Raw genomic sequence first — 16,304 nt, 5'->3', positions numbered from 1 at the left:
TACAATAGGTCAATGGGGGAGGGGTTGGAGGTGATAGGTCAGAGGGGAGGGTGGAGTGGGTAGGTGACAAGGGAGATTGGCTGGTAGGACAGGTCATGGGGACAGTGCTGAGCTGGAAGGTTGGAGCTGGGGTGAGATGGGGAGAGGAGAAATGAGGAAACTGGTGAAGTCCACATTGATGCCTTGGAGTTGAAGTGTTCCGAGGCGGAAGATGAGGTGTTCTTCCTCCAGGCGTCTGGTGATGAGGGAGCGGCGGTGAAGGAGGCCCAGGACCTGCACTTCCTCGGCAGAGTGGGAGGGGGAGTTGAAATGTTTGACCATGGGGCGGTGGGGTTGATTGGTGTGGGCTTCCAGGAGATGTTCCCTGAAGCGCTCGGCGAGGAGGTGTCCAGTCTCCCCAATGTAGAGGAAACTGCATAGGGAGCAAAGGATACAATAAATGACATTGGTGGATGTGCAGGTGAAACATTGATGGATGTGGAAGGCTCCTTGGATGGAGGTGAGGGAGGAGGTGTGGGCGCAGGCTTTGCAATTCCTGTGGTGGCAGGGGAGGGTGCCAGGGTGGGAGGGTGGGTTGTTGGGGGGCGTGGACCTGACCAGGTAGTCATGGAGGGAACGGTCTTTGCGGAAAGAAGAAAGGGGTGGGGAGGGAAATATATCCCTGGTGGTGGGGTCCGTTTGGAGGTGGCGGAAATGTAGGCGGATGATGCAGTTTATGCGAAGGTCGGTGGGGTGGAAGGTGAGGACCAGTGGGGTTCTGTCCTTGTTAGGGTTGGAGGGATGTGGTTTAAGGGTGGAGGTGCCGGATGTGGATGAGATGTGTTGGAGGGCATCTTCGACCATGTGGGAAGGGAAATTGCGATCTCTAAAGAAAGAGGACATCTGGTGTGTTCTGTGATGGAACTGGTCTCCCTGGGAGCAGATAAGCCAGAGGTGGAGGAATTGGGAATACGGGATGGCATTTTTGCAACAGGTAGGGTGTAATCCAGGTAGCTGTGGGAGTCGGTGGGTTTGTAAAAAATGTCAGTGTCAAGTCGGTCATCATTAATGGAGATGGAGAGGTCCATGAAGGGGAGGGAGGTGTCAGAGATGGTCTAGGTGAATTTAAGATCGGGTGGAATGTGCTGGTGAAGTTGATGAACTGCTCAACCTCCTCGCAGGAGCACGAGGTGGTGCCGATCAGTCATCAATGTAGCGGAGGAAGAAGTGAGGAGTGGTGCTGGTGTAACTATGTAAGATGGACTGTTCTACGTAACCGACAAAGAGATAGGCATAGCTGGGGCCCATATGGGTGCCCATGACTAACCCTTTGGTCTGGTGGAAGTGGGAGGATTTGAAGGAGAAATTGTTAAGGGTGAGGACCAGTTTGGCCAAACGAATGAGTGTGTCAGTGGAAGGGTACTGTTGGGAACGTCAGGAGAGGAAGGAATGAAGGCTTGGAGGCCCTCGTGATGACGGATGGTAGTGTATAGGGATTGGATATCCATGGTGAAGATGAGGCATTGGGGGCCGGGGAAATGGAAGTCTTGGAGGAGGTGGAGTGCATGGGTAGTGTCTCGAACGTATGTGGGGAGTTCCGGGACTAGGAGGGATAGGACAGGATTGAGGTAGATGGAGATGAGTTCGGTGGGGCAGGAGCAGGCTGAGACAATGGTGGTCAGGTTTGTGGGCCTTGGGAAGGAGGTAGAATCAGGCGGTGCGGGGGTCCCGGACTATGAGGTTGGAAGCTGTGGATAGGAGATCTCCTGAGGTGACGAGGTTGTGTATGGTCTGGGAAGTGATGGTTTGGTGTGGGGGGGTGGGGTCATGGTCAAGGGGGCAGTAGGCGGAGGTGTCTTCGAGTTGGCGTCTGTCTTCAGTGATGTAGAGGTCAGTGCGTCAAACTACCGCTGCACCCCACTTATCTGCTGGTTTGATGGTAAGGTTGGGATTGGAGCAGAGGGAGTGGAGGGCTGAGCGCTGTGAGAGTGAAAGGTTGAAGTGGAGGAGGGGGGTGGACAGGTTGAGGCTGTTAGTGTTCCAGTGGAATTGAAGGGGTCAAGGGCAGGTAACAGGCCAGCACGGTGTCCAGGTGGATGGAGTGTGTTAGAGGAGAGTGAAGGGGTCCTCGGAAGGTGGGCAGGAGTCCTGATTGTAAAAATATACTCGAAGGCAGAGGAAGAACATTGCCCATCCCTAGTTGCCCTTTTGAAGGTGGTGGTGAGCTGCCTTCTTAAACCGCTGCAGTCCACCTGACCCACAATGCCATTGTGGAGGGAATTTCAGGATTTTGATCCAAGTCAGGATGGCGAGTGGAGGGGAATTTGAAGGTGGTGGTGTTACTATGTATCTGCTGCCCTTGTCCTTCCAGGTGGAAGTGGTTGTGGGTTTGGAAGGTGCTGTCTGAGGATCTTCGGTGAATTTCTACAGTGCATCTTGTAGATATAACACACGGCTACTACTAAGCATTAGTGGTGGAGAGAATGGATGCTTACGGATGTGGTGCCAATCAATGCTTTTCCTGGATGGTGTCAAGCCTCTTGGGGCTGCACTCATCCAGGCAAGTGGGGAGTATTCCATCACACTCCTGACTTGTGCCTTGTAGATAGTGGACAGGCTTTCGGGAGTCAGGAGTGGAGTTACTTCCATTGAATTGCTTTCCTAGCTTTTTTTACCCTCTTCTATCCATAATCTTATTTTTTTGTCTGTCTGTAATAATGCAGCAATGTTTTCGAAGTGAGTTATAACTATACAAGTTAAGTTCTATGTTAACAGTTCATACTTGCTTACCTGTAGTTAAGCCTATTTATTTATAATAGACAGTAGTTCTTGTGAAGTACAGAAATTTGGTCTGTTTTCTGTTAGTCTGAGTCTACCAAACAAGTAAACTGGGGAAGTTTGCATACTTTGGTAAAATCTTTAACTTTTGTGGTGACTCACAGGGCTTGATTTCAAGTACACTACTTCATTGAAGTCATAGACATAGACATAGACATAGACAATACAGCACAGAACAGGCCCTTCAGCCCACGATGTTGTGCCGAACATCCATCCTAGATTAAGCACCCATCCATGTACCTATCCAATTGCCGCTTAAAGGTCGCCAATGATTCTGACTCTACCACTCCCATGGGCAGCGCATTCCATGCCCCCACCACTCTCTGGGTAAAGAACCTACCCCTGACATCTCCCCTATACCTTCCACCCTTCACCTTAAATTTATGTCCCCTTGTAACACTCTGTTGTACCCGGGGAAAAAATTTCTGACTGTCTACTCTATCTATTCCTCTGATCATCTTATAAACCTCTATCAAGTCACCCCTCATCCTTCGCCGTTCCAACGAGAAAAGGCCGAGAACTCTCAACCTGTCCTCGTACGACCTATTCTCCATTCCAGGCAACATCCTGGTAAATCTTCTCTGCACCCTCTCCAAAGCTTCCACATCTTTCCTAAAGTGAGGCGACCAGAACTGCACACAGTACTCCAAATGTGGCCTAACCAAAGTCCTGTACAGCTGCAACATCACTTCACGACTCTTGAATTCAATCCCTCTGCTAATTAGATTAGATTAGATTTACAGTGTGGAAACAGGCCCTTCGGCCCAACAAGTCCACACCGACCCGCCGAAGCGAAACCCACCCATACCCCTACATTTACCCCTTACCTAACACTATGGGCAATTTAGCATGGTCAATTCACCTAACCCGCACATCTTTGGACTGTGGGAGGAAACCGCAGCACCCGGAGGAAACCCACGCTGACACGGGGAGAACGTGCAAACTCCACACAGTCAGTCGCCTGAGTCGGGAATTGAACCCGGGTCTCCGGCGCTATGAGGCAGCAGTGCTAACCACTGTGCCGCCCAAAAGCCTACTGCACCTGGTATTCCCAGGCGGTCTCCCATCCAAGTACTAACCAGGCCTGAGTCTGCTTAGCTTCCGAGATCAGGCGTTTTCAGACTAGTATGGCCGTAGGGGCCTTCTTACAAGCTCTATCCACCTGAGTGGCAACTTTCAAAGATCTATGTACATAGACCCCAAGATCCCTCTGTTCCTCCACCTTACTAAGAACCCTACCGTTAACCCTGTATTCCGCATTCTTATTTGTTCTTCCAAAATGGACAACCTCACACTTGGCAGGGTTGAACTCCATCTGCCACTCCTCAGCCCAGCTCTGCATCATATCTAAGTCACTTTGCAGCCGACAACAACCCTCCTCACTGTCCACAACTCCACCAATCTTCGTATCATCTGCAAATTTACTGACCCACCCTTCGACTCCCTCATCCAAGTCATTAATAAAAATTACAAACAGCAGAGGACCCAGAACTGATCCCTGCGGAACTCCACTTGTAACTGGGCTCCAGGCTGAATATTTACCATCTACCACCACTCTCTGACTTCGACCGGTTAGCCAGTTTTCTATCCAGTTGGCCAAATTTCCCTCTAACCCATGCCTCCTGACTTTCCGCATAAGCCTACCATGGGGAACCTTATCAAATGCCTTACTAAAATCCATGTACACTACATCCACTGCTCTATCCTCATCCACATGCTTGGTCACCTCCTCAAAGAATTCAATAAGACTTGTAAGGCAAGACCTACCCTTCACAAATCCGTGCTGGCTGTCCCTAATCAAGCTGTGTCTTTCCAGATACTCATAAATCCTATCCCTCAGTACCCTTTCCATTACTTTGCCTACCACAGAAGTAAGACTAACTGGCCTGTAATTCCCGGGGTTATGACAGTGTGACAAGAAAACAAATGGAAGATTTACTCAACTTCTAGGTTGCCCATGTTGCCTTTGCCAAGATTCCATTTTTGATTTTACATTTTGCTAAACTTATCACATAATTGTACTTGAAACTTTTCTTAATTCCTATTCTATTTGATAAAGAACATTTTGTGCAATCGAATGAAACATGACAAAGACAACTTCCATTGCCCCAAAATGAGGTAAAACTAAGCACAAGAAATACTGCTCAAAATTGAAGTTGAACAGCAATAGCTCTGCTCTCTTTATGTTTCACCACCCTTCCTCAAAATCAAAAAGTTGTTGATCTGGACAATGTTTATAGACATGAAACAGACAGTTATGATCAATTAGTCGAGATCAGTGCATCACCAATTTATTACTATTTAAAAAACATATTCTGTTTTAAGCTGTCCTGTACAACATCAGAAATTGCACAGGCACATAGGAATTTTTTTTGTAAAAGATTGATGAGATTTCGGGAGGCCTTTCATAAACTAAAGAAATACTGACCTTTAATTTGCAGCAACATCAGCTTTTTGTACGGCACAGCACTGTTGTTCGACACTTGTTCTGTTAAATTCACATTACGGAGATTGACACTGCTGAAGTCCTCTTTGCTAGCCAGACCAGCCAATGCCATTTCCGATAGATTCGAATTTTTCGACACTGGCAGAAAATGAAAAAGTGAATTAATACCACTGCAGGACTTAACTTTCCTCCTTCCTTATTTTTGCTCAAGAAACTATAAGAAAGGCCTGCATTCATGTAGCACCTTTTCTGTCCTCAGGGCACCCAAAATGACCTCACAGTCAAATGACGATTTTTTTTTAAAAAACTGAAGTCACTACTGAACCACTTTGAAGTAAAATGGCTTTGGGTCAGCCATACAATTCTATGTTCTAGAGTAGTTTATCTTTGTAACTTGAAATGATTTAAAAAGAAACTGTTGTTTTCCGTTAATGGCATGTAACACTCATATACATACCCGCTTTTTTGGATTTAAATTCTACAATAATTTAATATAATTTCTTATAAGATAGGTGAGTTGTATTGATTTAGTACAGTGACAAGGTTTGATTCCTGATAATGTGGTGGTTAAAGAGAGTTCTTGTAACTAGATTGAGAACAAAAGGAGGTAGCATGGTCCTTTCAAAGGGAGTCTTTTGTAACTTGTTCCAGGCATCAGAGTCATGGTGAAGTTATGTATTAACAAAGGGCTATTTGAACTAAAATATATTGATAGGCCCTTGTACTCTCCAGAACTTTAAGATGTATCAATTATAAATTCATGATGATGGCAGTCATTAGAACGTGGCACCATAAATTCTTTAAGTAGACACATATTACTGGGAGAAAGTGAGGACTGCAGATGCTGGAGATTAGAGTCAAGATTAGAGAAGTGCTGGAGGAGCACAGCAGGTCAGGCAGCATCAAAGAAGCAGGAAAATCAACTTTTTTCGCAGGAGTCCTTTATCAGGAATGAGCCCTCATTCCTGATGAAGGGCTCCTGCCCAAAACTTCGATTTTCCTACTCCTCGGATGCTGCCTGACCTGCTGTGTTTTTCCAGCACCACTCTAATCCTGACGTATTACTGGGACTTGTGTCCCAGAGCTGCCTGATTGATCTACTACTTTAATTAAACATTATTCTTTTGAACTTATGATGAAAGCTGATGATATTCAGCGCAGAACATTAGACTGAGGAACACATGCAGAGATGCCCTCGAGTAGAGATCACTGATTTCCAACATCCATAACCATATTCCTTTGTGCCACGTATGAATCCAACTTGCACAGCATTTCCCCCTATTCCCATTGACGAGGGCTAGGGCTTCTTGATGCCATACTTGGTCAAATGTAGCTTTGATGCCAAAGGCTGTCATTCTCATCTCACCTCTGGAATTCAATTCTTTCAACCACAATTTGAACTAAAGCTGTAACGTGGTCAGGAGCTGAGTGACCCTGGCAGAACCAAAACTGGGCATCAGTGAGCAGATTATTGCTGAGCAGGTGCTGCTTGATAGCACTGATCATAACTGAAAATGTGTTGCTGGAAAAGCGCAGCAGGTCAGGCAGCATCGAAAGAGCAGGAGAATCGACGTTTCGGGCATGAGCCCTTCTTCAAGAATTGAAGAAGGGCTCATGCCCGAAACATCAATTCTCCTGCTCTTTCGATGCTGCCTGACCTGCTGCGCTTTTCCAGCAACACATTTTCAGCTCTGATCTCCAGCATCTGCATTCCTCACTTTCAGCACTGATCATAAAACCTTCTATCGTTTTACTGCTGACTGAGGGTAGACTATTCATGACTAGATGTTGGGGGACCTCAGGCATGATCCGCATTATGAAATCACATAGCTCTGTCCATCATTTGGTACACAAGTAGTCTGAAGTATCACTGGACTCAAAACATTAACTCTGTTTACTTTCCACAGTTGCTGCTAGACCTGCTGAGATCATCCAGCAATTTGTGTTTACTTATTTCAGTTTTACATATGTCTGGTGCTGATTTTGGTAAACCCTCCTACACTCTTCACTGAGCCAGGGTTGCTCCTGGCTTCATTGTAATGGTGGAGGTAGGGTTAGGATGAGCTATGAGGTTACAGATTGTGTTGGGTGTACAATTCTACTACTGATGATGGATCTCAGTGCCCCATGAATGCCCAATCTGGAGTTATCAGATTTGTTCAAACTCTATTGCATTTCACAAGGTGATAGCACCACATAACACAATGGAGTGTATGCATAATGTGAAGTCAGGACTTTGTCTCTACAAGGACTGTGCAGTGTTCACTCTTACCAATGCTGTATGGACAGAGTTACAATAGGCAGATGAATGAGGATGGAGTTAAAGTATGTTTTTCATTCTTATTGCTTCCCTCACCACTTGCTGCAGACCCAGTCTAGATACAGCTGTGTTGTTGAGGACTTGACCACCTTGGTATTGGTGAGCCACTCTTGGAGATGGACATTGAAGTTATGTGCATTCAAGATGTTGAGATCATATTTTCAATTGTCAGGTGTCCAAAAGTGGAAGTTATTGATTTATTAATAACTTCCTTTGATTTAAATTGGAATTTAAGGGAAACTTTGTTTTCAAAAGAGTGTTAAGAATGTGGAACATGCTGCCAAAAGGAGTAGCTGAGGAAAACAGCATGGATCATTTTTACAGAATCATGGTTAATTTAGAGCATAGAAAGAGGTCATTTAAAGAGAGAGCTATTCAAACACACGAACTAGAAGCAAATAAAAAGTATTGATTGGAAGTTCTCCATTATGGGCAGCTGGCTGAGCATTGGATTTCTTTTCTCTTTGCTAGGTCAATCAGAGAGTAAGGAAGGTTCATCTCATTGCTGTGGGTCTGAAGTCACATGTAGGCCAGACCAGATAAGGAAAGCAGATATCCTTCCCCAAAGATATGAGTGAACCGGATTGGGTTTTTTTGCGATAATCGATGATGGTTACATAGTCTCCAATTGGCTAGCAAATAATTCCAGATTTTTTTTCACCACTTACCATAATGGGATTCAAACGTATGTCCCTAGAGTATTAGCTTGGACATCTGATTACTAGTTCAGTGACACTGCCACTATGCCATTGCCTCCCATTGATATTAAGTACAAAGAGAATAATGTCCCTTCTATAAACATTTATCCTGTCTAATCTCACCCAGTGTGACCTAGACCTAGTGTGTGATCCAACATTAACACTCATTAAGGGCATTCAATCAAATTGCAAATCTCTGAGCAGATTTGTGGACCTGTTCCACATGACCTGGATTAATAGTGATTTGTATGTTCAGTCATATTCTACTATTGTCACGAGTGAATAGAATTAATAATCTTTGATACCCCTTATAAATAATATTGCCTGCGTAATTGACTTGGAAAATATTGCATGAACACAGAGGAATTAACATTAAGTTGGAAAGAAAAAGATAGTAATTAAAGACTCCAGAATAATACGCATTAAAAACTCACTTTTCTCCACCCTCATTCTCTTTGACTCCATGAACGCAATGTTCAACCGCTGTTCTGTATATTCATGTCGGATATCACCTCTTGCAGCAAGCATCTTAAGTGGATTACGTGAAGACTGTACTTTGCGTGTAGGTTTGATAGCCCGTTTATGCTCTGCTACTGCAGAGGTCAACCTAGAAGAGAAACAAAAGTATTTCTGTCATATTATCTTATTTCTCATGCTCTCTCGCATTTGTATTGCATATAGTTTTCATCCCCTCGAGGAGAAATTACTTCTGAGAATGTGTTGTGAATCTGTGGAATTCACTACCTCAGGGTACAGTGGACAGCAGGAGTAAAATTAAGAAAGAGATAGACAGAGTTTGAATTAATAACAGGTTGAAGGTTCATGGAAAGCAAGTGAGCAGGAAAGCGGAATGGAGGCTGGGATGAGGTCTGTCATGATTATATAGAATAGTACAGCAGGCTCAAGGGGTCTCCTCCTAGTTCTTACATTCTTTCCACCTTCATAATTACTAGGTAATAAATGCTGGCCTTACTAATGATGTTCAGCAATTTGAGTTTCTGATCAGCAATGCCTTCTCCTTTAAGCGTTCAGGCCTACACCAGGAGATTCCGTTCCTGTACTGCAACTAGCCAAACAGTCCTTTCACCTCAGTGATACAGGGCAAGTGTCCAAAAGGCAGAATTTAATATCCCCACCTGGGAGGAACTTGGAGGTGAGGTTGAGGATATGCTGCTTTCCCTCCTTTTTCAGGGCAGGGAGAGTGGGAAGTGAATGGCTTGGAGTCCACCTTCCTGCCTGGAGATAATTTAATGTCTTACTAGCCTCATGCTGTCCCAGATGGATGTCAACCCACAGCAATCAGGGCACTTGCCACTCAGAGAGGCCACTCTGTAATACTGCTGGGTTTGCCCGCGACCTAATGGAGATCATTCCTTGTTCATAAATATTCTGTACCCATCTGACGGACCTAACTTCTGACACCCCTAGCCTAGTCAATGATCCACATCTTGGTCAACTTCACCTCCCTCTGGATATCTACCTACTGCCTTCATGGTGGGTCTCACTGTAAAGCTACCAGTCATCAATTGGCTGGCAACTCCCAGGACCAGGATTTCTGCACTGCTCGGGTTTTAATCCTTTGGGAAGCCCACATTGCACAGACTGAAACAAAGTACAGCAGAGTAATGTGTACACTAAATCTTGCCCAAATAACCTTATTGATATAAATATGATTTTTAGGGGTCTGACAGGGTGGATGCGGCAAGATTGTTTCCCCTAGTGGAAGGGCCTAGGATCAGAGGGCATAATCTCAGAGTAAGGGGTTGTCCATTTAAGACAGAGATGAGGAGGAATTTTTTCTGTCAAAGCAATGTCAGTTTGAGTAATTCTTTACCAATAAGGGCTACAGAGACTGAGTTGTTAAGTATATTCGAGGCAGTGGACGACAAATTTTTTAAATCAGCCATGATCTCATTGAATGATGCAGCAGACTTGATAAGCTGAATGGCCTACTACATCTTATGCTCTTTATCTTTGTCCAGATCCTGGCCATCACCCTGACCCCAAATTGAACACTTCACAACTGTCCATTTTATTTTATTAATGTAAATCTGAAAAATTTAGAGAATTAAAGTTGATTGAGTAAGCCAATTGAATTAAAAATTCAGAAGTGACATGATTTTAATTTGTCATACTTTGGTACATCAGGATCAAAAATGGCATCCAGGTCCTCCTCATCAATTTCCACAGCTCCTGGCTGAATGACAAACGTATTTGTATCTCTGTAGAATCTTGCAAAAGTTTCTTCATCATCAGGTCTCATTACTTCCTTTACAGATTGTCCAGTCACAGTTATCACAGCATCTTGTTGCCCTGGTACTGCAAGTCATAAGATACAATATAAGCAACAGCAAAATGCCAAATATGGAACATAAGAAATGCCGGGTGCCTATAAACAGTAGATTGCAAATAGAAAGAGCATAGTCAGAAATCCATTGAATTGAAGGTGACCATCACCATGGAAACCTTCACAGTGTCAGATCCAACAAGAAAGTGGAAACGCCCACTGAAGACTCAGACAACACATCCTGCATAATCACAAAGAACAAGAGAACTCATCAATAAATTCATCGGAGGCAGTTCAGAAAAGGTTCATCCTCGATATGGATGGATAGTCTTAAGGTCAAAGATTAAACAAGTTGAGACTCTACTCATTGGGATTTAGAAGAATGTGAAGTGATCTCATTGAGACATCTCATACAGAAATCTTAAAGTGCTTGACAGGCTAAATGCTGAAAGTATGTTTCTCCTCATGGGAGACTCTGGGACCAGAGGACAATGTGTCAGAATAAGTATGAGCCAATTTAAGATTCAATGAGTAGAATTTCTTCTTACGGGGTTGTGAGTCTTTGGAATTCCTTGCCACAGGCAAATGTTGAGGCAGAGTCCTTGTGTGTATTGAAGGCTAAGAGAGACAGATACCTTAATCAGCAGGAGAATCAAGGGTTGCAGGAAAATCATAGGAAAGTGGACATGAGGACTGTTGGATCAGCCATAATTCAATTGAATGGCAGAGCAGACTCGAGGTGTTGAATGTCCGATTTTGCTCGTATTTCTGACAGATTTAAGCAGAATAGCTGTGTCAAAGCACCTGCTTTTGTCTGTTCAGTTAATTAAAATATTTTTGATATGCTTCACTATACTTTAAATAAATATGACAAATATCTGTTTTTTTTAAAACATAAGTTTACTCAACATGTTTTCTAGATCTGGTAGAGGGGACTAAAGTAATACTTAGTCTACAAAATATAGCTGTTAACTATATATGCACTGCATCACCTGTCAACGTGACAAGCTATGCAAAACTCAGGAGATCATTTTCTCATCCAAATGTTACAGAATTGCTTCTAATCAGATGCAGAATGGAAAACAGTTTATGTTCAATGACTTGTTAATGCACTATATAAAAAGAAAGACAAGCAATTACTTACCTCTGTTCTGCAGTTTGCCCAAGAATGATTCTAGTTTGTCAAGCTTCCTGTCAGTTTCCAAAGGCAAGTCAGATCTGACCTCAATTTCTAGACAAGAAAAAGTAGGACATAAAACGGGTCCTCAAAATCAAAAAGGATGTTTCTGTTTATTCTCAAAATCAAAAAGGGACAGTGTTTTCTGCTTTTCGTTTAGTTAGAGAAAGGGAGAAGGTTGTGGGAACTATCATTTTCAAAGTAATCTCACATAGAATACAATTAAGCAAATTGGAAAAACAAATCACTTCAGTCAAGTGTTGCTTCTTTAAAAGTATGCGTGCTCTGTTACCTTCCTGTGGTTTGGAAATGACGGGGGTGCTATTCTTTATCTTGTGTGAAAGAGGTGAACATATTGGACTCATGAATGTGGGTGATGCCAACCCTACAGAACAAGGAAAGAAAACATTCATTTATTAGGATACAATATATGACAGTGCTCAGTTAAGAACAGAACAATCATACAAATTTAACCATCTACATCACAAGACTTTTCCCAATTATTTATGGGTTGTCCAGCTGGACTTAGTCGAAAGACTTTAAAAAGCTGCACCTAAACTTTTTCTTTGAATTAGCACCAATTTAATTTTAATGATCTGAAGTAAAGCCATATTTCTTCAGCTGAAATAATAACAGAATGCTGGAAATGCTCAATAGTTCTGGTTACATCTGAGGAGGGGGAAACCGAGTCTATGGCCAAGGTGCTCCATAGCCCTCCCATGTCAGTGGTGCACCTGCTAGTGCAAACTCATTGCTTGGAGGTGATGGTGGAGGAAAATGGCCTCCTAATTGGTCAAGTCTGAGCTCCCAAAGATGGAGTCTTGGTCATAAGGGCTGCATCAATGCAAGTCCAGCAGCCCACAAATCAGTGGCACTGCCAAATCTGTCAAGCCAGTTTGAGGGTGTCTCAGCATAACTGCCTGCATTGAAATAATCAAATAAACAAGGCCAGGAAGGCCATCACAGTGAAGGACACATTTGCGCGGCTACACATCCCATCATTGGGGTAGAAACTTTCTGGCTCCAATGGTCACATGGTTTGTTGCTAAGAGACTGCCTAGATTGAGCTGGGAGCCTCTCAAATGGCCGCTCTGACATTGAGCTAACAGCCACCATGGTTTTAAAATGGTCTCCGAAGTAGGGTTTGTCTTACCGTAATTAGCTGCCCACCTCTGTAGGGCTTGCAGCCACCCCTGGGAAGTCCATCAGGGTCAGGAAAATGTCGGCAGATATCTACATGAGCTTCCCCCAATTCTCAGACTGGTCACCCTGCTGGAAAATTCAGCCCAATGACCTGTCATCAGAAAGATCTTTCTAAAAGTCCCTGGTCTGAAATGATAGCTCTATTTAGCTCTCCACAGATGTTTCCTGACTTGCTCAGCATTCTCTACTTCTGTTTCTGATTTCCAGCATCAACAGCAATTAGCTTTGTTACCTGAGGTGACTGGGCAAATGAAAACAAAAATTTCTCCAAATGAAAACAATACCAAGACAACATTCTGTACCCTTACCTCTGACTCATACTAGGCACAATTTCTACTGCAGCCAACACCTGAATCAACTTGGCACTTACTCCTTAGGAAAAGTTTTCTCTATAATAGAATAATTGGGCTATTGTTCTGTCCTGGATGTTGTGAAGCAAGTGCACAGGGGCCTCTTTTGTAATCTGGGCAACATATCAACAATATTTCTGTTAAATACTTTTAGAATAGTGATCAATTATTGTAAAAAGCTGACTTAACTCATGAAAGCTCCAGGTGAGAAGGTAATGGGAAAGAATTGATGTTTTTGGGCGGGGACATGATGAGGAGAGATTAATTAAGAGATGATGTCATATTTTTAATCCCTATAAAATCAACATGAATGCGAATAGGCACACCATTATTACCATTCACTGGGATTCAGAAAGAAGTGGTAACAGCAAGACAGCAAGTGAAGTGCTTGAAGGAAGAGCTTTGTCAAAGCTTTTAAAAGTCACAGAATCACAGAAGTGTTAATTCGGTCCATCATGTCTTTACCAGCTCTCCAAATGAGCATCATCCCTTAGTGCCATTCTCCTGTCTTTCCCATACACCCTTGGGCATAGATGATTTAAAAATATGTAAACAAAGTTAAAGAGGAGGACCTCAAAGGTAGTGACTGCAGAATTGCTACCAGTGCCACGTGCTATCCAGGGTAGGAATGAAAGAATAGGCACAATGAACACATGGCTTGAAGGATGGTATAGGAGGGAGGGGTTCAGATTTGTGGGATATTGGGACCAGTTCTGGGAAAGGTGGGATAATTACAAATTGGATGTTCATCACCTGAACCAGATTGGAACTAATGTCCTTCGGGGAGTTTTTGCTACTGCTATTGGGAAGGGGGTTGGAAAACAGAAGAGAAGATTAGCAGACAGTGAGGTAGAAATTAGAGAGTGTAAGGAGCAGGATCATGAAGTCAGCATTTCAAAGGAGAAGAGTAGGCAGAGAGCAGATGAGCACAATAGAACTGGTGGTCTGAAGTGCAAATGCTTTAATGCAAGGAGTATAGTGGGTAAGGCAGACGAACTTATGGTGTGGATTGGTGCCTGGGAGTATGACGTTATTGTGATCACAGAGACTTGGCTGAAGGAAGGGCATGATTGACTACTAAATGTTCCAGGATATAGACATGATTTGGAGACTCTGGTGTTGGACTGGGGTGTACAAAGTTAAAAATCACACAACACCAGGTTATAGTCCAACAGGTTTATTTGGAAGCACTAGCTTTTGGAGCACTGTTCCTTCATCAGGTGATGAAGGAGCAGCTATCCGAAAGCTAGTGCTTCCAAATAAACCTGTTGGACTATAACCTGGTGTTGTGTGATTTTTAACCAGGACATAGATGCTTCATACAGGACAGGGAGGAAAGTAAGGGGGACGGGGGGGACGGGGGCGTTGAGTTGCATTGCTGATCAGGGATAATATCTCGGCTGTGCTAAAGGAGGGCACTATGGAGGGCTTGCACAGTGAGGCATTAAGGGCAGAGCTGTGAAATAAGAAGGGTGCAGTTACATGTTGGGGCTGTATTACAGGCCTCCCAATAGTGAGCGTGAGGTAGAAGAACAAATAGGTAAACAGATTATGGAAAGATATCGAGGCAACAGGGTGGTGGCAATAGGAGATTTCAATTTTCCTAACATTGACTGGGATATACTTAGTGTTAGAGGTTTGGATGAGGCAGAATTTGTAAGGAGCATCCAGGAAAGTTTTCAAGAGCAGTATGTCAATAGTCCGACTAGGGAAGGGGCTATATTGGACCTGGTCTTGGGGAATGAGCCAGGCAAGGTGGCAGAAGTTGCAGTGGGGTTTCTTTGGGAACAGTGACTACAATTCTAAGTTTTAGAATACTCATAGACAAAGATGAGAGTGATCCGAAGGGAAGAATACTAAACTGGGCCAAGGCCAATTATATCAAAATTTGGCAGGAGTTGGGAAATGTGGATTGGGGGCAGCTATTTGAACGGGACTCCACATTTGATATGTGGGAGGCATTCAAAGATAGGTTGAAGATAGGGGCATGCCTATCCTGCACTTTGAAAACAAGGGATAGGAAAGGCAGGATTCGTGAATCGTGGATGACGGGAGAAATTGTGCAATGAGCCAAAAGAAAAAGGGAAGTGTACAAACAGTCCAGGCAGTTATGAACACAACAGACTTTGGAGGATTATCAGGAGAATAGAACCAAACGAGGAATCAAACGGGCTAAAAGGGTCATGAAATAACTTTAGTGATCAGAATTAAGGAGATTCCCACAGCCTTTTATTCATATATAAGAAACAAGTGGGTAACTAGAGAAAGGGTTGGTCCACTAAAGTGTAAGGAACGAAGGTTGTGTGTCAAACCTGAGAAAATGGGTGATTACTTTACATCAGTGTTCACTGAGGAAAGGGAAATGATGAATGTTCAGATGAGTGGTCAAAGTTTGTTTACTCTACATCACGTCGACATAAGAAGGGAGGAAGTGTTGGATAGGCTAAAAGGATATTAAGGTGGACAAATCCCCAGGACCGGATGGGTCTATCCCAGGTTGTTGAGGGAGGCGAGAGAGGCACTGATAGATATCTTTGTAGCATCCTTAAATACAGATGAAGTGCCGGAAGACTGGAGAGTTGCTAATGTTGTCCCCCTGTTCAAGGGTAGTAGGGATATTCCAGGTAACTACAGACAGTGAGCCTGGCATCAGTGGTGGGAAAGTTGCTGGAGAAGGTCCTGAGGGATGGGATCTTTTTATATTTGGAAGAGAATAGGCTTATCAGTGATAGGCAACATGGTTTGTGCTGGGGAGATTGTGCTGTACCAGCGAAGGGGGCTCACCATCAAACTGGCAGACAAGGGAGCCGCAGTGGTAGCTTGGCGCACCAATCTTTACACCGCTGATGCTAGATGCCAACTCATGGACACCTCCGCCTACTGCCCCCTTGACCATGACCCCACCTCCCACCACCAAATCATCCATAACCTCATCACCTCAGGGGATCTCCCATCCACCACCTCCAACCTCATAGTCCCACAACCCCGCACCGCCCATTTCTACCT

The 16,304-nt window shown here is 43.9% G+C and overlaps 1 protein-coding gene and 1 pseudogene across 9 annotated transcripts in view; both read right to left on the bottom strand.

Moving 5' to 3' along the window:
* The window catches only part of svila (supervillin a), a 354,707-nt gene that overhangs the window by 49,395 nt on the left and 289,008 nt on the right, over positions 1-16,304 (bottom strand). For all 9 annotated transcript variants that reach the window (XM_060825046.1, XM_060825048.1, XM_060825050.1 and 6 more), the window contains 5 exons: positions 12,038-12,130; positions 11,713-11,799; positions 10,417-10,600; positions 8,716-8,888; positions 5,246-5,401 (listed from right to left, as the gene is read on the bottom strand). In XM_060825046.1, the coding sequence (XP_060681029.1) occupies positions 5,246-5,401; positions 8,716-8,888; positions 10,417-10,600; positions 11,713-11,799; positions 12,038-12,130 (693 nt within the window). The remainder of the gene's footprint in view (positions 1-5,245; positions 5,402-8,715; positions 8,889-10,416; positions 10,601-11,712; positions 11,800-12,037; positions 12,131-16,304) is intronic.
* Positions 3,848-3,956, bottom strand: LOC132816304 (5S ribosomal RNA; annotated as a pseudogene).

The sequence above is a fragment of the Hemiscyllium ocellatum genome, chromosome 5, assembly GCF_020745735.1.
Source record: "Hemiscyllium ocellatum isolate sHemOce1 chromosome 5, sHemOce1.pat.X.cur, whole genome shotgun sequence".
Classification (NCBI taxonomy): domain Eukaryota; kingdom Metazoa; phylum Chordata; class Chondrichthyes; order Orectolobiformes; family Hemiscylliidae; genus Hemiscyllium; species Hemiscyllium ocellatum.
Note: the sequence above shows the minus strand (reverse complement) of the source record. Positions and strands in the feature narration are given on the sequence as shown.